At 39.3% G+C, this 26,177-nt stretch overlaps 1 protein-coding gene across 2 annotated transcripts in view; it reads right to left on the reverse strand.

Moving 5' to 3' along the window:
• Positions 1-12,951, reverse strand: part of LOC138970826 (uncharacterized) — a 39,472-nt gene extending 26,521 nt beyond the window's left edge. For both annotated transcript variants that reach the window (XM_070343365.1, XM_070343364.1), the window contains exons 1-2: positions 12,872-12,951; positions 8,488-8,602 (exon numbers count right to left, since the gene is read on the reverse strand). In XM_070343365.1, coding sequence (XP_070199466.1) covers positions 8,488-8,602; positions 12,872-12,892 — 136 coding nt within the window. In that variant the 5' untranslated portion in view covers positions 12,893-12,951. The remainder of the gene's footprint in view (positions 1-8,487; positions 8,603-12,871) is intronic.
• Between the last annotated feature and the right edge of the window lie 13,226 nt (positions 12,952-26,177).

A 26,177-nucleotide genomic window follows, 5' to 3' on the forward strand; every position in this document is an offset into this window, starting at 1 on the left:
TACACGAAGGGACCTCGGTTTTTCGTCTCATCCGAAAGACTAGCACTTGAACCCACCACCTAGGTTAGGAAAGGGGGGAGAAAATAGCGGCCTGACCCAGGGTCGAACACGCAACCTCTCGATTCCGAGCGCAAGTGCGTTACCACTCGGCCACCCTTATCCCATTACTCCGACGTTTTCATTAAAAACACTTACTTTTTCCACTAAAACCTGCCCGTGCTAAGAAATGAATTTCAGTTTGCATCTCTCCTCTGTTCTTGGTGCCATGTGCAAGTGCTTGCAACGAGGATTTTGAGTCCGTAAGGATGACCACCCCCAGGGGTGGGGTTGGCAGATCGTTTATCAGTGTGCAGGCCATGTAGATAGCAAATAACTCTGCAGAGAAGATGCTGATCCCCTTGTTTAGCTTGTATTTTCGTGTTATATCAAGTCCAGGAATCGACAAGGCACACCCAGCCTCCCCTGACTGCAGGATCGAACCATCTGTGAAGACCTGTAGGTGGCTTTTAAATCGTTGATCGATCTTTTCTTTTGCAACCGTGGCAATCCTGTTCCTGAAATTTCGTAACCAAACGCCGGGGTTACCACGCGAGAAAAGCAACATTTATAGTACTGATACTCTGCTTTCCACGGAGTGAGTAGTGTATTCGCTCTCTTTTACTGCTGTGAAGTTATTCAGTGGTGTAAACAGTGACGACTCTTTTGATGTGCAGTCTATGTACAGATATATACGTGTGTGAACATATGGAGCTTCCTTCGGTTGTGTGTCAGTAACGAGCCGTGAAGCAAAACTGTCTTGAAGTGACTAGATATATACAGACTTTCCTCAAATCGAAAACTGACTGACTTTAAGTGATTCACGATACGGACTCTCCTCTTGAGACTAAAAGAGTATGAGTGAACGGGCGTAAAGCTCTATAGCTTTGAGTGACAAGGCAAATCTTCTGCGCCTTCTTGCAATAAGGACTTATTTTTTGACAGTAGATATTGCTGAATACGCTTATGTTTTGAACAGTAGATATTGCTGAATACGCTGATATCTTGATTTGCAAAGAACACTCTGCAGGTTCAACATTGTTTTGGCAGTAACAGACTTTTGTAGGCAATAAGTATGCCCAAGAAAAGTGCGTTATCTGATCTCCGCCTTGCTCACTTGAATGTGTATCACCTGCGTAACAAAACCGCGGACATATGTGTACTGTTGAATCAAGGCGAACAACCGTTACATATATTTGGCATAAGCGAGACGAGACTTGATTCGAATGTTTCTGATGACTTTCTGAATGTACCCCATTACATTATCTTCAGGCGTGACAGCGTGAGACCGCAGCAAACTGGCCTCGCCGCCTATGTACATGAATCGTTAGTTGATTACACTCACCGTAGACCTGATTTGGAAGCTGATAATGTTGAGTGCCTGTGGATTGAAATCAAAATTAATAAGTCTACCCCTCTGCTCGTGGGTTTCCTGTATAGAAACCCTGCTGCATTGTCAAACTGGACAGATGATTTTATCAACCTAATGGACAGTATCAAGAGCCAAAATAAGCCTATATTAATGTTAGGCGACTTCAATATCGATTTGCATAAACCACAGACAGCTTGGTGCACAACTTTGTCCCTCTTTGGCCTTCAACAACTAGTTGAAACGTCAACAAGAATAACTGCATCAACAGCGACATTAATTGACCATATATATACGGATAACAAAACAATGGTTTCGAATGTTAATGTGGTTAATTCTGGCATTAGTGATCATTACGTGACTTGCTGCTCATGGAACTATATAATCCCAAAATGTCATAAAAAAAGGACACACAACCATCGAATATCGGAGCTTTAAAAAATTTCACGAGTCTAAGTTTTTCATAGACTTATCTTCAGCTCCGTTCCATGATGTGTTTAATTGTACTGAGGCTGAGGAGGCGCTTAATTGTTTCTCACGTATACTCTATCCGATTGTTGACAAACATGCCCCTCTGAGGCAACACCGAGTAAAATCCCCTACATTACCACCATGGCTTACTCCTGAGATTGTAGAAGCTATGGCACTACGTGATTTTTTAAAGGAAAATCAAACGAAATCAGAATTTAAAGCTTAACGCAATAGAGTTACCGAGTTAGTACGCCAGGCAAAAAGTAATCATTTTCATAAATTGGTTGAAGACAAAAAAGATGTTGCCACGCTTTGGCAAGCCATAAATGAAGTGTTAGGTAAATCCCAGAGAAGAAATAGCAGATTAAATAGCGCCATTTCTCCTGACGAATTCAATGAGCACTTTCTGTGTTTGGCTGATCGATTGAAACAATCTAAAAATGTAAATGAAGATGTCGAGGGTGGGGACACCCTGTTGTTTAGATTAAAAGAATTTTGTATTCATAAATTGAAATCACACGATTCATTCTCTATCCCAACTATTGCCGTACAAGAAGTTGGAAAATTTATAGAAAACCTTCAGAATAATAAATCCATGGGGCCTGACAAAATCCCCCCGTCCTTGCTTAAATTAGCCCTACTGTACATAGTGGAATCCCTAACGTATGTGTATAATCTTTGCATTGAACAAAATATTTTTCCTGATGCATTTAAAACGGCAAAGGTCGTTCCACTTCCTAAAAATAAAGATGTGTCTGACCCTAATAACTTCAGGCCAATTTCATTGCTTCCTATTTTATCAAAGCCTTTAGAGAAGCACATCCAGAAGAATCTTCTGAGCTACATGGAAAGGTGCAAATTATTTCACAACTTTCAATCTGGGTTTCGTCCGAAACATTCCTGTAGTACAGCTCTTTCATCACTATGTGATAACTGGCTATCGGCAATTAATCGTTCGGACATATCAGGGGCTGTATTTCTTGATTTTAAGAAAGCTTTTGATCTTGTAGATCACACATTACTTTTACATAAACTCGCATTGTACGTGAACAATCCCGCAACGTGTTCATTCTTTAAATCATATCTTGTCAACAGAACACAGTATGTTTCTATAAACGGTAAAACATCTCCCAAAGGATCTTTAAAGAGTGGAGTCCCCCAGGGGTCAGTTTTTGGGCCTATCTTGTTTTGTGTATTCATTAATGACCTCCCCCTTCATATATCTAATTCCAAAGTTAAAACGGATTTTTTTGCAGATGATTCGACGCTTCACACAAGCTGTAGGACTGTTCAAGAAATTGAAATCTCCTTACAGTCTAGTCTGAATGAAGTCAACAGTTGGTGTAACCAGAATTGTATGATAGTGCACTCAGGAAAGACAAAAAGCATGATTATTAGAACAAGACAAAAACACCAGTCACGACCTCTTAAGTTTATCTTTCTCTAGAATCACAACCTGTTCAGCAGGTAACGAAACATCGTGTTTTGGGTGTGATAGTCGATCAAGAATTAAAATGGCAATCTCATGTACATTATATTTGTCAAAAAGTATCCAAGAATTTGTTTCTGCTATCAAAGTTAAAGCAATATGTCGATATCGCAACACTAAAACTATCTTATCATGCCCACATCTTATCCCATATTAATTACGCATCAACTCTTTGGGATGGCGTCTCTGATATTCACATGAAAAAGTTAAACTCTCTACATCGTCGGGCAGCTAAAATCATGTTAAATGGTCCGCAAGTATCAGCTGATTTGAAGTTAAAGAATCTAAACTACCTGCCGCTAGTTAAACAGTTACAGTTTAATAAGACTGTAATGATGTATATCATGGCGAAGTGCCCATCTATATTCAGGACCTATTTCACAGAGTCACCGAAAGGTACGGGTCTATCAATTTTCTACCACCAATACCCAGGATTGATTTGTTCAAAACTAGTCAAGCCTTCTCTGGCGCTATGGTGTGGAACTCCATTCCGTCTGTAATAAGATCATTAACCTCACTAAAGAGTTTAAACAAGCTCTGCATAATCATTTTATGTCTACCTAGATGGCTAAACTAGTCTTAACACGTGCAAGTAGCTGTCAACAATTGACAAAGCTTTATGAATTACACAAATATGTTCTTTATTATATGTATTATGTAGAATTTATGTTGCGATTTTCCATCATCATCATCACTTGATCATCATCATCATCATCTTCATCATCATCATTTACACCATATAATCATTATTAGCATTAGTGTAAACGTTGGTATCGTGTGAATGTTACTGTCGATCACTTTACATATATGTAACCTCAATTAACATGTTGTATGTTTCGCTTTTGATTTGTATGTTGCTTACTTTGTCATTTTATTGTTTATGTTTATTTGCTTGTTTGCTTACTTGTCGATTGTTTGCTGGTTCGTTCGTTTACTTTGTTTATTTGTCATGTTGCTTTACTTGTTTATCTTTTATAAGACATTTGTATTAGAAGTAAGGACCGGTTGTAAGAAAAGGCGTCGGCTTAAACCTCTATCCTTGAAAAATAAAGTTCCATCATCATCATCATCATCTCTCTCTCTCTCTTTCTCTCTCTCTCTCTCCTCTCTCTCTCTCTCTCTCTCTCTCCTCTCTCTCTCTATCTTTCTCTCTCTCTCTCTCTCCTCTCTCTCTCTCTCTCTCTCTCTCTCCTCTCTTTCTCTCTCTTTCTCTCTCTCTCTCTCTCTCTCTCTCTCTCTCTCTCTCTCTCTCTCTCTCTCTCTCTCTCTCTCTCTCTCTCTCTCTCTCTCTCACGGTTCTGTGTAGATGGCTGACTGTGTAAAAATTAGGGAGTATCGTCCCTTGATCCCACTCGCGATACTCGTTGAACATGCCTTTGACCATGCAGTCGCTTCAGCCAGCGAAATATCTCGACTCCGCTCTTTAAATCCATGCAGAATGTGCGTATCGTATGAAGTATTCTTTATTTTCTCAATTCTGACACATGTAGGCCTGTACCTATACGTGATATTGACTTTGACACCATAACATATTTCAGTCCTATGTGGAAAAAAAGTAGTCCATCTGTAAACTCTGAATATGCAGATGACCTCTATAAATTATTCAATTGTACTCTGAAATCAAAGACAATGACCAATGACAGTTGAGATCGAGACTCGGTTGTGATGGATAATCCATATGGTTGCGATGGATAATTCAGAATAATCACCTCCTCAGCTAACAGAGACAAAGAGGCAGGTCATGGGATAAGTCACATTATCGACTTAGAGTCGACAATGCTGATAGGCAAGGAGCATGTTTGTTTGGTTATCATTTGCCCTATTAGCCCAGGTCTATTAAATACAGGACTGGGAAGTGTGTCAAGATTAATTATCTGCAACGACGAAGGAGGCAAGAGGAGCGAATTGCTTTAAGCAGTCGGGTTCTACCGACTTGCCAAGGCCTGCTTACATGTCTTTAATACCTTATGCCTAATGTCTGATGTCCAGTCCCACGAATAAAGTCTCTACTCTGTACTCTTAACGTTTGTTGGTTTGAAACGGAGTGTGAAAGTGTCACACAGTTTTTGTGCCCGCTGTGGTGATCGTGAATCAGTTCTTTATTTGCAAGTTGGACAAGTTTATTCGTAATTATAGAACGTTTGAATAAAATGACACGAGAATTAATGTTTTTAATTTAAGTGCAAAATGTGTCGAAATAATGTTTTGGGGAGGTTTACGTATTCATATAACAAAAAGTTGTGTAAGTTATCTTTTATACAGTTCAGTGATTTTTTGGGGGGGAACAGATCTTGGGACTGTGCTCACACTGGTAGGCTTGAACTCAAAGTCGCATTCAAGATTCGTCAAATAAAGTTCTGGCAGTAATACTTAAACAGAACAAAACAACATGATTAGTATGGTGACGTGTGTGTGTGTGTTTTTTTTTTTATGTGTGTGTGTGTGTGTGTGTGTGTGTGTGTGTGTGTGTGTGTGTGTGTGTGTGTGTGTGTGTGTGTGTGTGTGTGTGTGTGTGTGTGTGTGTGTGCGCGCGCGTATCAATTCCGACAGATGTTTATGAAACTTGGCATTTGAATTCTACCAGATAATATCCTAAGCTTTAAAAAAAATGTATGTTACAGAAGGCAGTGTCTATCCTGTCGGACATTTAACCCAGACACCCCCCAAAATCAAATTCGCAAAAGCAAGTTCCCGCGTTAAAATCGACCAAAAAAATCAGAAAAGCTGAAACGCAACACGTTTTGTATGTTATTGGACAGAACAATCAAATGTCAACCCAAAACAGTCAGTTCTGTTCCCCTATCTAACAATGTCTTGATGGAATGCTGAATGGTGTATGTGTCATTCCTCTCAGAAGCGGGTTTTGAAGCCGTTTAAGTGGGTAATGAGACAAGCAAAACGGTAAATTTCAGTAACTCCTCAACGAATTGCTTTAAAATTGTCGATGATTTGTTCTAACATATTTCGTAAACTACACACGTAATCCAATTCTTTCAGATATTCGAAATGCTGTTATGAAACATGCCAGAAAGGGTTTTAGAAATCAAGATATAATCCTATCAGACTGAACAGAAATGTTTTAAAGTAGCAGGCAATTAGAGAAATGAAAGCTTCAAATTACATCTGAATTGTATACATATTCAACTCCGGTCGATCCCTGCGCATTTGTTTAAACGCAAACAAAAGTTTAAAAAAAAACTCTTTCATGAGCAATATACTCAGTCAAGCGTGTCAGCAGTGAGCTTTTCATAGGCGTAAGCGGTCATTTGCTGTCCGCGTATGAAAGAACCTACTTCTTGAAAATTACTCTCGCGTTAAAAATCCTCATATCACCCATGTCTGATTAAGGATGTATGTGAACTTTTAGTCAGTGTGTAGCGCATCTATTATTGTTCTTGAAGAATGCGAAACAATTTTTTTTTATTGAGTCGGCAAGCACCTACCGACAATTGTATAACTCTTTCTGACATGTCACATAACAGCGCTACTAATAGATCAAAATTGTGACCCTCCACTACGAAATGAGTCGCATGTCACCTCGCGCGGTTCTGCGCTAGACTAAATATAAGTCCGGGGAGTGTCTTGTAACAGTGTGAGGGTCCCCTTAGTCACAGACTTATAACTCTTTTCTAAAACGGATTTCATCACTGGATAGAGCATAAACAACTCTTTAGCAAAATGTAAAACTATGAAAATCATGCAAAGGTGACATGCGATTCAATCCGTGGTGGAGGGTCACAAATTAATGAGTCCGTGCAGAATTTACGACATGTCTTTCCACAAATAACCGAAAATTGAAACACAAAGCGTCGAGTGGTTACTGAAATGTAATGTTTTTGTCTCATTACCCGCTAAAACGGTTTTAAAAAAAACCTCCTTGTATGGCTCCTGAGAGGAATGACACCTACATCGTTCAGCATGACATAACGCCATTTTAGATAGGAGAACAGAACTGACTACTTTGGATACCAATTTATTTTAATTTTTGTTCGAATGACACGCACAACGTGTTGCGTTTTAGCTTTTCTTATTTTGTTGTCGATTTTAATGCGGGCAATTTGCTTTTGAGATTTTTTGGGGGGTTGTCTGTGTTGTAGGTTCCACTGTATAGACATTAGCTTAAGTCAAATCAATCTGTTTGTTGAATAGGGTAGGAGAATGAATGGTCTTTCCAGTCATTTAACTTGTTTTACAATAAACGGCCTCATAACAAAGATCTCAAACGTATCTGCCTAGGGTTTTTTATGACAGGGGTACACACTGGATAAACTGTTAAGTACGCTCAGAAACATTCAAGAGCATTAAAAAGCTACTGAAACACTTGATCCCGTAGCATAAAAAATAGGTACGTATGTTTGCCGCCCCCGCTCCATCTGCTCTCTCTCTCTCTCTCTCTCTCTCTCTCTCTCTCTCTCTCTCTCTCTCTCTCTCTCTCTCTCTCTCTCTCTCTCTCTCTCTCTCTCTCTCTCCTCTCTCTCTCCTCTCTCTCTCTCTCTCCCTCTCTCTCTCTCTCTCTCTCTCTCGCTCGCTCTCTAACACTCTTTCTCTCTCTCGCTCGCACACACACACACACAAACACACACACACATTAACACACACACACACACGTTCACGAACACACACACACATACACACACACATACACACACACATACACACACACACAAACATACACATAAACACACACACACACACACACACACACACACACACACACACATACGTGCATATGGTTACAAACGAGGACTTGCTAACACACACAAACGTGCATATGGTCACAAACGAGGACTTTGAGAAGGCACATACCAATCGGTGACCAAAGAAGAAACAGACTTTAACGTCTTCAGAAGCTCCAAAACAAGTTTTTGGCGCCAAAAGATTTGATGGCTCATTTTGCCGCAAACCTTTGACCAAAAAAACCCCGTTAGATCAATAAAACAAATGAGGACTCAGTTTTGGGTTCCCCATTTGGGTTTAGGTCCTCAATGTGAAGGTGTGCAACAGTTGCAAATCCTGAATGGTGATCATATGCTAACACACACACACACACACACACACACACACACACACACACACACACTGTCAAAACGTTTACATGTGGCTCTGTGAGCAGTAAACCTACCTTCCGCGCTCCTTGCCACCGCACAGAAAACAGCAACGATGAAAAGACAGGAGGAGCCAACGAGCTTCATCGTTTGGCTCATAATTATTGTTGAAGTGTTTCGGAAACTGTTCAACTGCAATCAACCAACAGCATCAAAATAAAGATGAAGCACGCGCAAGAGCTGGGACACAGCTTGAGACAAAACATCATAACTATCATCTTTTTTGTCGTCATCATCATCGTCATGATCATCGTCGTCGCCAACATCGTCGTCTTTGTCATCATCACCATCCTCATCGTTATCTATACTACCCCTCATAAAAATAATAAGCAGATGTGTCTAAGTTCAAATGTTTGTGATGGAATCCTTTTTTTGTGTGAAACTTGTTACATTACTGAACATTCCCCTACTACAGTCAGCAAAATTAATTTTACGTGAGCTTGTGTCTATACAATGCAGCCTATTAATCAAGCGCACACCCCAAAATCAATTTCACAAAACAAGGGTCCCGTGTTGAAATCGAAAAAGAAATACAGATCAGCTAAAACGGAAAATGTTTCTCATGTATCGGAAAGATCGTTTGTGACATTAGTTATACTGTTATGCGACATGACAAAAAGAGTATCCAAAATACAGAATAAATTGTATTAATCAGTCTATATTCAACACCGGCAGCACACAACGTCCTGGTCTAAACGCCTACAAAATCTTAGAAATGGCTCTCTCAAGAGCCATGATCTGTCAAGGGTATTATCAGTGAGCTTTCATGGAGGTCCTCTGACATTAGCTGGCTGGGAGGTGACAGAGTCCACTTCTTAAAGATTATTCTTGCGTTGAAAACCTCATATAACCCATGTCTGATTAAAAATGTATAATAACACGTAAATATGTGACGCTAGCGCTCCTAGTATTGTTCCTGAATAACATACAAAACAATCAAATAATTCGTTGAGTCGCCAAAGATCTTCTAACAACTTTTTCTCGGGAATGTCGCATAAAAGTGTTACTAATGACTCAAATAACTTAAGATTGTGTGTGTATTTTACAACATGTGTGACAGACAATGCATTAATGAGTTACTGAAATATAAAATGTGTTCTGTTTTATTTCCCGCTTACGCGGCTTTAAAACCCTTTTTTATTGGCCTCTGAGAAGAAACATACCTACACAGTTCAACGTGGTGGTTAAAAGACTGTTTTTGCATACAAATTTCATTTTTTTCCAATGACATGCAGAGGTTGTTCTATTTTAGCTGTTTTAATTTTGTGACGATTTTAACGCAAAAACATTGCTTTTGTGGATTTGATTTTTGGGGTGTCTGTATTGCAGGTTCAACTGTAAAAACATTATACCTCATGTAAACTCAATCTTTTTGCTGATTAAGGTAGGGGAATGAACGGCCTTTCAAGTCATATAACTCGTTTAACAATACTAAGTTTCATCACAAAGATCTGCATTTAAACGTAACTGTCAATGGATTTGTTATGACATAAAAACAAAATATATAAGCAACGGTAAGTATATCCACTTCTTCTTCTTCTTCTTCTTCTTCTTCTTCTTCTTCTTCTTCTTCTTCTTCTTCTTCTTCTTCTTCTTCTTCTTCTTCGTCTTCTTCTTCTTCTTCTTCTTCTTCTTCTTCTTCTTCTTCTTCTTCTTCTTCTTCTTCTTCTTCTTGTGTCATACTATATAGCTGTGTACGAATCAAAACCATGTTTTGCGAGCAATGCGATGCACAAGCAATAAACAAATAACAAATGCATGTCACGAATATTACACACAGCTTAAAATGACAAACCTCTTATTTTATTTTTGTTGTTGGTATCATTACATTTGTTTTATGGAAAGATAAGAAAGGAGATGAAGAGTATGTTATTACAATTTTGAAATAAAATGACTATATTTATGCTATGTGACTGTACGTTTCTTGTGCTTTTTTTTAAGATACATTTAGCATAGTCTTTTGTGTATGCTGTTGTTGTAAAATTATATATGTACCAAAAAGAAGTAAAAACATGAGGGTTTATTGAAAACATTCAAAATATGTTGTCACTCACTTGCTTAACCCTTACACACAAGAAATCTTCAAAACTTTGGTCCTTTCAAAATTGGTTTATTTAATAACTGTATTGCCGAACCCACCCGAAAAGACTTTTTACGAGAAGTGAATGCAGCCTTTTATTCCTTCCTATGGAATGGTAAACCTGCAAAGATTCGGCGTAATGTCGTTTGCAGACCCTATTGCAATGGTGGTCTGAATATGATTGACATTTACACTTTTGTGGCATCAGTAAAGAGAAATTGGATTCGCAGATTAAAGATGTTTGAATTTGATGTAAAAAAGCTTATTTTTGATATGATACCTGGAATGAAAGACATATTCAAAGTGGGTGCCGAGTATGTAAATGTGTTAATGAAACGATGTGGTAACAGTTTTTGGAAGGATGTTTTGAAACATTATAAGAAATGCTGTTCGTTAAGCGAGGTAATTAATGTGAATGATTTTGTTTCCGAATGTATACATTACAATTTGAACATTATACGAGACCACGGTACAATAGTAAATAAGGAATGGATTGAAAATGATGTAGTGTTTGTCCATCAGTTGCTACATTTAAATGGACATTTCTTTACCTTTGAAGAATTTAGGTTAAATTTTCCTTTTGTTCAAACTATTTTTTTCATTCTATGAGGAAGTGATTAAGTCCTTACGAAAATATCAGAGAAAAGTAAAAATTGATTCGTTGAATGGTTTTCAGATTAGGGATTATAAACCCTGGCAGATTATTTGTAGAGGCAAACAGGCAATTAAAGAAGTCTTTTTGAAATCAAAATTTGATGATAACCCTGCAGGCATGAACAGGTGGAATATGTATTTTTACAACCTGAACTGGAAACATATTTTTGATAAGTGTTTTCAAACAACTAAGGACACACAGTTAAGATGGTTCCAGACCAGATTGCTTCACCGCATTCTTGGTGTTGCTAGCCGGTTATTTGTTCAAAAGATTCTTGACAGTCCCCTTTGTGCCTTTTGTAAAATTGAAAATGAAACAATTTCCCATATATTTTGGTACTGCCCGCTTAGTCGGAAATTTTGGACTGATTTGGAAGATTTGTTTAACAGAAGTGGTATGTACCGCGCAAATGTTTTTTTGCAGAAGAATTTATTTTGTTTGGGTGTATGAACAATGCTAAGGTAGATGTGGTTTTGGATTTTATCATTTTGTTTGCAAAGTTTTATATTTATAAGAGTAAGTTACAAGAGACAAGGCCACTGTTAGAAATATTTTTAAGAAATTTGAAATACAGATTTGAAATAGAAAAATATTCCAGTTTCAATTCTGGTAACATTACCAAATGTGTAGAGTTATGGTCCCCAAATGAAGAGTTTGTTAGGTAGTATGCTAGGTTGTGCAGAGATGTGATGATTTGCATATATATGTGTGTTTTTGCTTTGATTTATGTTTTTTTGTTGTTTTTGTTTGTTTGGGTTTTTTTCTTCTTTGTTTGATGGTATTATTAACTGACTGTATTAATATTAAGCAGGTAATACGTCCATAATGTCAAGTATTGTAATCTGCATGTTATGTTAAGCTCCGGCCTTACTTGTAGGCGAACGGTCTGTTATGTCCTAATGTTGTGTATACTTGCCATTTACATATCTATTATAAATGTTGATGGATGAATGATGATAAATTGTAGACGGATGCATGTTATTGATTAAAAGCCCCACAATGATGTGCTTGGCAAAACAAAAACAAAAAATGGAAAAAAATGAGGAAAAAAATGAAAAAAAAGAAATCTTCAATACAAGTGTGTATAGGAAATTCAAATAAGATATAATTGCTTAAAAGTTCAGGTACGGTTTAATTATTTTGTACGTATTCTGCATGAAATCTTATAACTGTACGGTTAACAAAAATCCCCTTTCCTACTGCCCCCTCCACATCCTTTTTTTTAACATCAACTATAGTAGAGTCTCACATAATGTGAATACTGAAGTCCCACTATTCCAAGACTGAAACCGTACCAACAGCCCTGCTGGACTTCACACCACGTGTAAACATTTCCCTTCAGGCAGTAAAATATATAAATTATTTGATAATAGTCGCTAAAATGTGCATTGGCAACTACCGTTACGGTACACCTGTGAATATTAATTTTGTTGTATGTTTGATGTAGAATTGAGATTAAGGCAATTAGAATGATAGGTGTTAAAGTGTAAGTTTCATTGAAGAATAAAGACCAAGGAAGAAGGATGCTTCCCCCCAAAAAAATAAAGAGGCAAAAAAGAAGGGTTGAAGCAGCCTGCATGCTCCTGAGGTAAAAGAATTTAATTTTTTTAAGCGTCCTATGAAATGTCGTGTTACAATAAAATAAAGTGATTAAAACCGTACATACCTTGTTTTGTCTTGCAAACATCCACTCAAGTCTGCCAATCTTAGGAGAACACGCATCGACTTTATACACAGCTGTGGACACGTGCATTGAAAGGGGGAGCTTTGGAAAAGGGTTAACTGTATTAGGCTGATTAAGTGATTCAACATTGATGCGAGTCACAAAAAGTCATTTAAAATCTGTATATTTTCATCCACACAATATCTGGAAAAATTAAAACCCAGGACTATTCACATACACCCGTGCACACACACACACACACACACACACACACACACACACACACACACACACACACACACACATGCACACACACACACACACGCACACACACATACACACACGCACCCACACGCACACACACACACACGCACACACACAAACACACACACAAACACACATGCACGCGCGCACGGACGCACACACATGCAATATGTGTTTAATAGATAAGTAACAAATCGATCTTAATAAAAACTATAAGGTGCAAACTTATTAATTAATTTGTATGCTTTTGAACTAAAGTGCAAGCCCATAGTATGGACATAGTCTGAGAATGTTTGACCAAAATGTTAATCAATTTGATTAAAAAATGTGATCGTCACAGTGCCGCCTCAACTTGTGTAAAACAACAAGCATGTCGTTCTCAAACACATTTATCAAACAAGTCGCCTAAGGCAAAAATACTACATTTAGTCAATCTGTCGACCACACATAACAAGAAATTCCTAGGAGGTAGAAAAAAACACCCCCGTCAAAGGGAAATAACCTTCTCAGTTGGTGGCAGTGACTGAGTGAGAATGGTTATTTCCCTTTGACCATGAAGATGTCCCTGTATAAGTCCTTGTATAATTTTAATCCACCAATAACTCCCTAACCATGTGTTTGACTGGTCCCAATTTTTGTAAGGACCGTCTCAGGAATGTATAGAACCTGTTCACCAAGTTTGGTGACGATCGGTCCGTTCATTCTTGAGATCTATATGCGAACACAAACACCCAAACAAACACCCAAACAAATACCCAAACAAACACATCGAGCGAAACCTATACACACCCCTATACCGGGGGTGTAATTAAATCAAACGCACTACATTTTTTTTTCTCTCACCAAGACGATATGGCTTCGTTGATTCCCCGCGGATTACACGGGTCCACGATGGCTCAGGGGTTAGATACACCACGAAAATTGGTGTGTGGTTTACGCAAGCTAAATAACCATTCAAACGAACTGTATCATTTAATACTATTAAATGCTTTTACAAGTGTGTTCCATAAGGGTACAACTGATTTTTTTGTGAGAAGATTTAAATCGTTCTGTAAACTATTTGAGGCACACTGTGGCTTTAACACACACGTTTGCAAATACGGCCACATAACATTTATAATAATTATAATACTACTACTGCTGATAATAATAAAACATTCTTCTATAGCGCTAGTCACCGTCAGGGCGCTTAATTTACACAAAGCTTCTCACATTAAAATTCAACAATAGACAAACACACACAAAAGTCAGGCATTTACAAAGCACAGATCATGAAGTCTAAAACACAGCACTTACATAAAAGTTTTTGGATTCAAAATAGAATAAAGGTTTGATAAAGGCTTAAGGGGGAGGGGAGGGGGGCGGAGAACCCACAGAAAACAAGCTGACGAACTCTCTTTGAAGACTAATAGCACTTGTCCGACTTATGCCTTTTCACAACTATACTCTGTGTTTGATCTTTTAAATAACTGTTGATCCAACACAACAATGGCCCTCTTATGCAAGACAGTAAACTATCTTAGTTGTGCAATAAAACGTAATGCCATACATGGACAAAGGATTTTGAAAATATCTAGCAAAGCAGATTGTGTGTGGAGTCGCTTATCAACAGCTATATACACACAGGTCATTTTAGGTACAGAGAGGTGATTTACAGTGGAGTCAGCTGGTATATAGAACCAGATTGCAGGGGCGCAGAGGTATATTATTTTCAAGTACCTATCCCCCTTCATCGGCTCTATCGACGCCCGTTTTAAACCGCTTGCGTCCTTTTAAATAAGAAACTCACCATAGAGCAATATATCCAAAACCGTTGCGACTTCTGGTTGGGGAAATCCTTTCATGCAATGACGTCAGCGCTTTTCGGCGATTGGTCGATGTATTTCGGAGCCGGACTACAACATTATGCCGGTTACACTTGAAATTAACACTACTGTACTTGGCTTATTGGTAGAGCGCTCGCCCACTAAACCGTTGGTCACGGGTTCGAATCGCTCAACTGGCAATCATATTTTCAAACTTTTTTGGATCTTTTAATTCACTTTTGATCCAACACAATAATCGCCCTCTTATGCGAGACAGTAAACTATCTTAGTTGTGCAATAAAACGTAATGCCATACATGGACAAAGGATTTTGAAAATATCTAGCAAAGCAGATTGTGTGTGGAGTCGCTTATCAACAGCTATATACACACAGGTCATGTTAGGTACAGAGAGGTGATTTACAGTGGAGTCAGCTGGTGATGATGATGATAATTAGTTTTAACGTCCTCTTAGAACCATTTGGCCTATCTTGGGACAGGTAGAGTTAATATGCTTTATGTGGGGACAAGACACTGGACAAACATGCAAACAGAGAACACATATGATCGTGTTATGTATCTGGAAGTCTGTTGTTGCGTTATTTCAAAATGGGGATAGAAGTAATGATTGTGTACGCGGAATATGGTTGGACTGGAGCGGTTTTGTAGGCTTATTTGCTTTTTATGTATGTAGAATATGTTTATATTTGTTGTTGAATAAGTTATATAAAACAAAAATATATATATAATAATATTTAAGAAAGGGGGAAAAGTGGTCAAAATTCAAATCTCTATTTTTGTTTTTGAAATATAGCTTTTCATCAAGCAGAAATACTGTAGTATCTGATGTACATAAGAAAAAATCACTGGTTCACATGGTTCTTACATAATCTAACTTTTAAAGCTGGTTCTTGTATGTCTGTGTGTATGTTTGTATGATGACGATGGGACCCGAAACGGCTGCACGGACTGAGACAGGAATTGCAGAGAATGTTCTTTGCCACTCGAGTCGTGTCATAGGGGGGTACTTTTGGAATAGTAAATTTGAAAGGATTCTTTAAAAAAAACGGCGGAAAACATTATATACCCTGTGAGCTATCGAGAATCCTCCCCGTCTGGGCTGTCGAAACACGGTCTTGTTAAAAGACGTTTTCAAAAGATACACTCGAAGCACATGTAGCGAAGTTATGTTGTCAAATCATCAAAGATCAACATTTCACTACACGGATCGATGCACACAGTCGAAATAGATGTGACTTTCACACGACCGAAGACTACTTACTAGCAGACTAGCAGACGACAAGATCTAAATATTTAGATCAGTGTAAGAGCAATCCGTTGAAGAACAGTTACTCCGCTTATTCGTCTTCAGTTAAGCTTATTTCCCCTGCCATAAGTTTCCTTGCAGATCTGCCGTCGCGTAGTGAAATGAACTAGTGTCATCGGAAGATTCTTCTCAGTCAATGATCAAAGCACAGTAAGTTCTATGCTGACAAAAGTCACTTTAGGAAAACACGACCATTGACTTCATTTATGAGCCCAAAGGTAACAATATCGACAAGAATGTACGCATTTGACATTAAATGAAACATTCATAGACAGTTTCCAACTCACCAGATCTGCCAAAGAGCCGTCATTCGTGAAAAAACGATGATTTTAATCAGACAGGTATCGGAAACAATCTCTTGGTCACCTGCGTTATTCCTTCCGAGGCGACGGGACGGCGCCACATTTGTTTGTTTATGGCTGTTTATCGCGAAACAACACAGTTGAAATTTGTGTGTAAAATACCACAAATGTGTGGTGAATCAGTTCGTCATCTGCGTTTCGATGGTAATTCAGTCAGATTGGAGTTACTTTGAATCGAAGGCGAGGGTAACCTGCGTTATTTGTGTGACGGCGTGAACAAATTTGATTGCAATATTTTATACAGAAAGTAAATTTCAATGATTCTGGCTCAGACTTGTAGATCTGTTGTGCAGTGTTTTGGTAGTGTATCTGCTTTTCTGCTATGAAGCTCATTTGGAGTGATACGCTGATCGAAGTGGGGTACCCTATGTGTGACATCAGCCGTATGCAGATTACGCCTCAGAACAATCTCGCATTTCACAAAGACAACAATAATTTGTAACATTTCAAGAACTGCATCAGTTTTATTAGATACTATTTCAACAAAAACAGCACAAACACGACTATTATCAACTACACAGAACGGGAGGTAAGTCTTCAAAGACGCACCAAGTGTGCGTTCCCGTTTTTGGACGCCATTTTTGCTAGCATTTTCGGCATTTTCACAGTAAATCTTAATATTTCCAGATCTATTGAATGATTTTGGTATTTTCTTTGACTGTGCCGATTCTCCTATCTCTCTGGCATGTACTGGGTGCTTTGTGACCAGTTTCTCCCCTAGACTGTATTGAACAATGCGTCCGTGTGAGCTGACCCCCACTTGTGACCAGTAGCAAAGAACAACGAGAGAGAGAGAGAGAGAGAGAGAGAGAGAGAGAGAGAGAGAGAGAGAGAGAGAGAGAGAGAGAGAGAGAGAGAGAGAGAGAGAGAGAGAGAGAGAGAGAGAGAGAGAGAGAGAGAGAAAGAGAGAGAGAGAGAGAGAGAAATAGAGAGAAAGAGAGAGAGAGAGAGAGAGAGAGAGAGAGAGAGAGAGAGAGAGAGAGAGAGAGAGGGAGAGTGAGAGACACACGGGGTTTTTGACTTTTCAACTATCGTACCTGTCAAAAGTGCTTTCAACTTTGGCCATTTGGCCACACGCATGCACACACACAGACACAGACACAGACACATATATATATGCAAAGTAATATTAAACTAGAGAGAGAGAGAAAGAGAGAGAGAGAGAGAGAGAGAGAGAGAGAGAGAGAGAGAGAGAGAGAGAGAAAGTGTGTGTGTGTGTTTGTGTGTTTTGTTTGTGTGTGTGCGCGTTTGTGTGTGTGTCGGACAGAGATAATCAATTCACTTGTGTTCCTTCTCATTAATTTTTATAATATATACCGAGCAACAAAAGAAACGCGAATTTTCTCCAGAAAAAACGTTTAATCACAATTTAAATATTTCATTTCTCATGAACGGTACATTAAAACGAATCAAAATAACGGTCAAATGTTCTTCAAACAATGTTCTTGGCTATGTCATAGTCTGTCGATGCCACGGGCAAAGGAAGCCTCGACAGATGGTCAAGTATGGTGTGTGACCCCCATTGACGTTGATGACGGCCTGGCAGCGGCGCCTCATGGAGTTGATGAGTCGGTTGATGGCGTCTCTCGGGATGTTGCCCCAGGCTTGGATAAGGGCGTGACGCAGTTCTGCGGTAGTTCTTGGTCCTGGGTGAATCTGGTTGAGCTCTCGTTGAAGTGGGTCCCAGAAATGTTCGATAGGATTCAGATCTGGGCTGAGGGCGGGCCAGGCCATGATGTCGATGTTATGGTGTTCAAGGAAGGCCTGGGAGATCCTGGCTGTGTGCGGTCGAGCGTTATCTTGCTGCAGAACACAGTTTCTGTGGGCCTGGAAAAAGGGCACGACATGAGGCTGAAGGATCTGATCCATATAGCGCTGTGCTGTGATGCCGTTTCCCCGACCAGGACCAAGATTGTTGAAAAACACAGGTCACAGGGTTTGGTTGAGGCCGATTCCACCCCAGACCATGACGTTTGGTCCACCCTGGGCTTTGTGTTCCATGACGCAGTCATCAGCATAGCGTTCACCTCTTCTTTGCCACACTCTGGCACGCCCATCAACATGACTAATGCAGTAACGGCTCTTATCGGTAAACACAATGTTCACTGGGCGAAAAGTCACGTTTTGGCACTATAACGTGGCATATAACATGAAACATGAAGTTAATCAACTGAATTTTGTGGCATTATACCTGTGCGATTCACATCAAGTTAGAAAAACTGCCGTAACGCAATAAAATCCCTGGGATTTTAGCGGGGTGCAAAACAGGGTAAAACATCGAGTTTTGGTGTCTGCGTTTTGGACGTTTTCGCTACGTTAACGCACGGCGATTCACGTCGTGTTAAACGCGTTTCAGCAGTGCGCAAAACACCACAAAACCTGTGGAGTTACGATAAGTTTTTCTGGCTTCTAAAACTTGATGTTAGAGTGTTGTTTTGATGGATTATTCTGCGTTTTAATCAGCCTGGTGCCGAACCCCGGCCGCCTATCGGCGAGTCTGCAGAATCTCTCTCTCTCTAGTTTCTCTCTCAGCACGGTCACACACACACACACACACACACACACACACACCCACACACACACACACACACCGTCATACACACATTCACACCGTCACTGCACACGGCACACACACATGCACACACACACACACTGTGACTGACACTGACTGACCGTCACACACACACACACACACACGGGCACACAGAGACACACACACACACACACCCCTTGAACTGACACACACACACACACACACACACACACACACACACACACACACACACACACACACACACACACACACACACACACACTAACCTGGCCATGGGAGCAAAGTTCGTTGTGTTGATATTGCAGATGCAGCAAATATGTGCAGCAAAAGTCGAAAGGCAAGCATCTTGGTTGAAAATAGACCACCACTTGATATGTACACGTTGAGTAAAGACATAAACAATTAATTGTTGTCGGTGTTCGCCGACGAAGTCCTGATCTGCTCGTCTGTTATTCTGCCTGTCTACCTGTATGTCTGTCTGTCTGTCTGTCTGTCGGTCTGTCTCTCTGAAATTGTCTCTTTGTCTGACTGTCTGTCCGTCAATTTATTTGTTGAGGTTAATGTTTTTGTTTACACCAAAAAAAGTGTCCTTGTTGTATCAACGGCTGGTTAGAAGACAATGGCTTTATCCAGTGGCAGAGAGAGAAACACGCCTACTCGTGCATATTATTTCCCAGAGCTTAAAGCTACCCTCCTTCACTTGTAAACCGTCTTTGTAAACCACGCTGCATCCTTTCAGATTCTGACGTGCCTAGGATATAGGTATCCATCCATTTTGACGAATACCCAAATTCAACAGCCTAGCATCTGTGCAGGAAATGGTTTTTTGTTTGTTGTTTTGTGCTTTGCTGAATTAAGTTCATTCTGGACACCTTTGCCAATCAATCCATAAGGTATTTCAGAAAAAAATGACACAAATCAGACTCTCTGTACAAGAAGCAAACAAGCTGTTTGATTTTGAGTATATTATTAAAACGCAAGACTTAGAGATGTCTTTTATATTCGACGAACAAGATTGGGCATCTGTGGTAGTGTACACGGGAAGAGAGGATTTCAAGACATCAATTCATCACTTGAGGGGCGCAGTGGCCTAGTGGATAAGGCATCGGCCTCCTATGCGGCAGGTCGCGGGTTCGAATCCTGGCCGCGCCAGGTGGGATAAGAGTGGAGATTTTTCCGATCTCCCATGTCAACTTATGTGCAGATCTGCTAGTGCCTTATGCTTCTTTGTGTGTAAATGCAAGCACAAGACCAAGTGCGCACGGAAAAGATCCTGTAATCCATGTACGAGTTCGGTAGGTTATAGAAACACGAACATACCAAGCATGCAGTCCCAACTCTACACAGTCAACAGCCAAGCTGTTGGATTCGGCATGTGTATCAGTGTCATTCTCCAGAGCTGTGTACCACAGGGAACCATGTTACGAAGGTGATATTTCTTTATTTAACTCGGACATTTAACTATATAAATTGGTTTCATGAATAAATACTGGTCTATGATCCTTTGCTTTCAGAGAAATAATTAGAAATACCTTTAAATTTGTTGTGTCTACATTCAGTAAATTAAATGCAATTCAAAGTACAGTACCTTACTTGGGTAACAGGAAAACTAGAGGTTGTGGCATGGATTTAAATACTAACTGCAGGCAGGGAGCCGACCTGTTGTTGTTTGACGGGAAGGACTATGCCTTTAAAGCAACAACACGATAACGTTTGTCTGCGTCGAGCTGATAAATATTGATTTTATGGTTTTTATAGCTGTGCATCACTGCCTATCGTGTGATTTTTAAATGTTTTGACTCGCATGCGACGAGTCGCTGGATATTACAGTGAAGTTGTAACAGGGTCAAATTCATGTAAGATGAAGAAAAAAACAAGTATGGTACCGTATTGAAACATTTGATTTATGGCAAAACAAAACGTTGCATTTACTGTCTTTTAAGTGGACAGACAGACATTTATCTCAACATTTTCCAAGAATCTCGAGGGATTAAAAGGTGAATCACGTGTTTTTCACGTATAAATGAAAGTAAGGCATCAGGCCCAGATGGTCTAGGCGGACGTGTTTTGAAAGTGTGTGCTGATCAACTTGGTTCAGTTGTTACTCAGCTGCTTCAGCTCTTTCTAAATGTACACTTTATGCCTCGTTCTTGGAAGTCTTCACCTGTACCCAAGAAACCAAACGCAAAAGAACTAAATGATTTTCGCCCTGTGGCGCTTACTTCTGTTGTAGTGAAATACATGGAGAGGCTTGTTTGTAACAAGCTCACTGAGTTTGTGGCAGATTGCATGGACCCCCTTCAGTTCGCATACAGAGCAAAGAGAGGCGTCGAAGATGCTACACTCACGCTTATCAACCAGATTGTCAGCCATTTAGATACAGCAAGGAACACTGTTAGAGTTCTTTTTATGGATTTTTCATCAGCTTTTAACACGATTCAGCCCCATATACTTATCCAAAGGTTAGTCCAGTCAGACGTAAACAATAATTTGATCTTCTGGATCTATGCGATCGGCCACAACGCGTCAGCCTCAGCACTCGTTTGTTCGGTCATTCAGACGAAATTGTTTTAAACACCGAGGCCCCACAAGGTTGTATTCTCTCTCCTGTATTTTTTCCATTTACACAAACAACATGTTTTTACATGATCCAGTTTTAGCCCTTATTAAATATGCAGACGACATGGCCCTCGTTGGGCGTCTGAAGGACGAAGAAACCTTGTCAAAGTACTTTACCCAAGTTGATTTTCTGAATGAATGGTTCAAGTCTAGTTTCTTGCAGTCAAATGTAAGTAAAACAAAAGAAATGATTTTTGGAGGAAAGAGTGATGTTTGTTGTCCCCAAAAAGTGAGAATAAGCGATAAGGAAGTTGAACTTGCGGAAACCTTCAAACATCTTGGGGTTTCAATTGACAACAAGCTGACTTTTAGTGATCATGTTCATGCTTATATGTTTATAAGAAAGCTCAGAAGCGACTTTTTCTTCTCGGGAAGCTAAACTATTTTAATGTCAACCAATTAAGTGTTATGGAATGTGTGTATCGCAGTTTGATTGAAAGCATTCTTGTTTTTAACATTGTGACATGGTATGGTACCATACATGTAAAACAACCAAGGCTAAACGGCCAGCAAACTTGTTGGGCAACCCCAACGACAGCTGACCAATCTCTAACAGGCTGCCATAAAGCGGAAAGCTTTCAGAATTGTCCATGATCCGATACATCCTCCCAACCCTTGTTTTGAAATCATCCCTTCAGGTAAACGTTTTAAGGTTCCTTTGGTACACAAAAATCAGTTTAAAAAGCCATTCCTTCCTTCCGCAGTCACCATTTTAAATTCTTCTCGCAACACGTAGAGGCTGGTCAGCAGGGGGAAAAAGTGTGTGAAGGTATGTGTGTGTGTGTGTGTGTGTGTGTGTGTGCGTGCGTGTGTGTGTGTGTGTGTGTGTGTGTGTGTGTGTGTGTGTGCGTGTGTGTGTGTTTGTGTGTGTGTGTGTGTGTGTGTGTGTGTGCGAGTGTGTGTGTTTGTGTGTGTGTGTGTGTGTGTGTGTGTGTGTGTGTGTGTGTGTGTGTGTGTGCGAGCGTGCGTGAGGGTGTGATCGCGTCCATGAGCAGAGTACATTATTGATCGAGTGAGGGCTCTTTACAGTTTACAAATCCTATTCTGTGATATTCGTTATCTGCTTTGAAACCCAACTCCTGAGAGGATAAATTTACATAGTGCAATATTATGTTTGATGGTGATAGTCTACATGACGTTTGACCTTATTTGGATTTTATCTGTACATTTATTTGATTTAAAGATGACACGGACAGCACGTTAGGTCAATGTTATTGGAAACAATTTTGATAGGTGAACTTGTTATTATATACGTGAACCTATGTTTTATGTGTGTTGTGCTATACAATTGTTGTTACAATCGTTTACAGGCAGGCAGGGTGTGCCGAATACATTTTTTTCATGTTTATGTAATATTTTAATGGACAATAAAGTGCTGTTATTGTTATTGTTATTGTAAGTGTCACGCTCAAACACCGATTTTAAGGTATTACTTGTGCATGGTGATATCTTTGTAGACCCCTTTATCGAAGCGTGTATATATCTTATATCTTAGATCTGAGACGCTTTTTCTCAAACCTTTTTATCAGCACCTCTTTGAGACAAAGACACACTAACACCGACATTAACACAGACACACACACCCAAAAACAGACAAACACAATCACGAACACACACACAAACACACACACCCCAACACACACACCCACACACAAACAAAAACAGACAAACACAATCACGAACACACACACAAACACACACACCCCAACACACACACACATAAACAAAAACAGACAAACACAATCACGAACACACACAAACAAAAACAGACAAACACAATCACGAACACACACACACAAACACACGCACACACACACACTTGGACACACACACGCACACACACGCACACACACACACACACACGCACGTTAGTACGCACGCACACATATAGAGCACACACACACACACATACATACATACACACACACACACACATACACGCACGCACGCAAGTACGCACGCACACATACAGTTTACACACATACACAGCACAAAAACGTATGTCATATCCATATTCATAGGTCAGTCCAAAGAAAGTAAGATAAGGTTGGTAGAAAAATGACACTTTATTAAATCAAATTAAATCGTGACACTGATGCGGATGTGTAATAAAATATATGGTAATTTTTTGGGAACAATTAGTACGTGACTGTAACCTTAAAAAAACCATAAGTAAATAAAAAAAAATGTATTCCAATAGGGAATGTTTTCAAAATAATGCGATTTAATTCTTTTACAACAATTCAATTTTCGATTTTCAACACCAAACATTTATTAGTGCACCATTAACGTTGATCAAAATGTACCCAGATAAAAACATCGATATTTTTCCAGAATTCAATCACAAGTGGGCAAAAAAAGACAAAAATGTTCTATATAATCATATAATCAACAATACTGCTACAATATGAACATATTTGTTCTCCACAACCACTTCAATTTCCATTTTTATTTGTGCGATAAAATATAGTGCAGTAATTTCCACTGAAGTTAACAGAGCTTTATCTCTTTTGTTGATTCAAAACTGATCAACCAATCTTTCTGATCAATTTCATAATTTCATAATTAAACGTTCTCCTCCGAAAACCAGTAGAGCTCGGTTCAAACCGTTTAATGCTAACTGACTTTTTTCTAAACTATTGTGCTCTATGTAGTAATTTTTGTATCACACAATAATGGAATATCTAACCAATCAATAACCTCCCTTGCGTTTATCATCTTATTTACAATTTTCACAATTGAACGAACCATGTTATATTCCACCATTCTCCATAGTGATTTTCCTAAAAAAAAAAAAAATAATAAAAACAACTGATATATAACCAAAATAATTCTTCTAAACTTAGCCAAAACATTACTGCGACCAATTTCGAACCCAAATTAAAGCATTTATTCCCGTGTAATTTCATTCACTTTCTATGTCAGTTAAGGCCGTTCATAATAGGGAGCATGTCTATGTTCCCCCAGGTCTATGTTCCCCCAGGTATATGTTCCCCCAGGTATATGTTCCTCCAGTCATACCATGTGTCATGTCATGTCATGCCATATGTCATGTATATATGTCAGGTCATGTGTCATGCCATTTCACATGTCATGCCACACGTGTCATGTTACATATCATGCCATATGTCATGGCATATGCCAAGTCGCATGTCATGTCATAATAGTCATGTCATGGCAAGCAATATGTCGTGTCATATGCCATGCTATATATTGTGCTATAAGTCGTGTCATGTTTCACGTCATATGTCACGTCATGTGTCACGTTCTATGTCATGTCATGTTTCATGTCATGTGTCAAGACATGTCATATTATAAATCATGTCATGTTATGTCATATGTCATGTCATGTCCCGAGAGGGAAGGTGTAGAAGGTGGCCGTGCCGGGCATGGTGAGTGTGGCGGGTGTTTGTTTACCTCTGATTGTTATCAAAACCGCCGAGTTTTTTGCACCTCGGTTTGTCGGTAGTCAGACTCAGTATCAAGTTTTTCTTTCTGTCATTTCTGCTTAGATTTGGCAATCTCTACGCTCAAAGTCTGGGACAAAATTAGCTTTGCATATTGTTGCAAGTAAAAGGAGGAAGGAGGAGAGAAAAGAGACAGACACTGACACATAGAAACAGATAACGAGAGAGAGAGAGACAGAGACAGAGAGAGAGAGAGAGAGAGAGAGAGAGAGAGAGAGAGAGAGAAAGAGAGAGAGAGAAAGAGAGAGAGAGAGAAAGAGAGAGAGAAAGAGAGAGAGAGAGAGAGAGAGAGAGAGAGAGAGAGAGAGAGAGAGAGAGAGAGAGAATTTGAATACATAAATAGGAGTACATGCAACAGACTTCATGAGAACGCCCAGATCGTAAGTTTAAAACACCCTAGCTGTTTATTTTAATTTCACTAAAACATGACATATGACATAACATATTAGACCTGGGGGAACATAGACCTGGGGGAACATAGATCTGGGGGTGCCTCCCATCATGGGCACTAACAAGACCCTATTTACCCATTCTTCAAAATACAATACATTGCCAGCATATACAAAAACAATCGTATTATTTTTATTGGTAAAATATGCTCATAAGAAAACAAAGGAGTCAAACCATCTTTATGATATTTGATAAACAACTGCAGATCAGAAATATTTATGTTGATAATAAATAAATCATGGTATAATAACTGGTGAAAACGTCATTGTTAAAGTTGAATGATTATGTTTGAAACGTTTGTGCAGTTATCGGAATTTTAGATGACTGAACATGTAATTTGTTCTATTGTCAAATGTTTTTATAATTATTTGCCTAAAACATAGTCATATGTGGATGGGTAGGGGGAAAACACGATTAAACGCCCCACAATGCTGTGCCTGGAAAAGAAGGAAGCAAAGCAATC

Source organism: Littorina saxatilis, linkage group LG7 (assembly GCF_037325665.1).
Source record: "Littorina saxatilis isolate snail1 linkage group LG7, US_GU_Lsax_2.0, whole genome shotgun sequence".
Lineage (NCBI taxonomy): Eukaryota > Metazoa > Mollusca > Gastropoda > Littorinimorpha > Littorinidae > Littorina > Littorina saxatilis.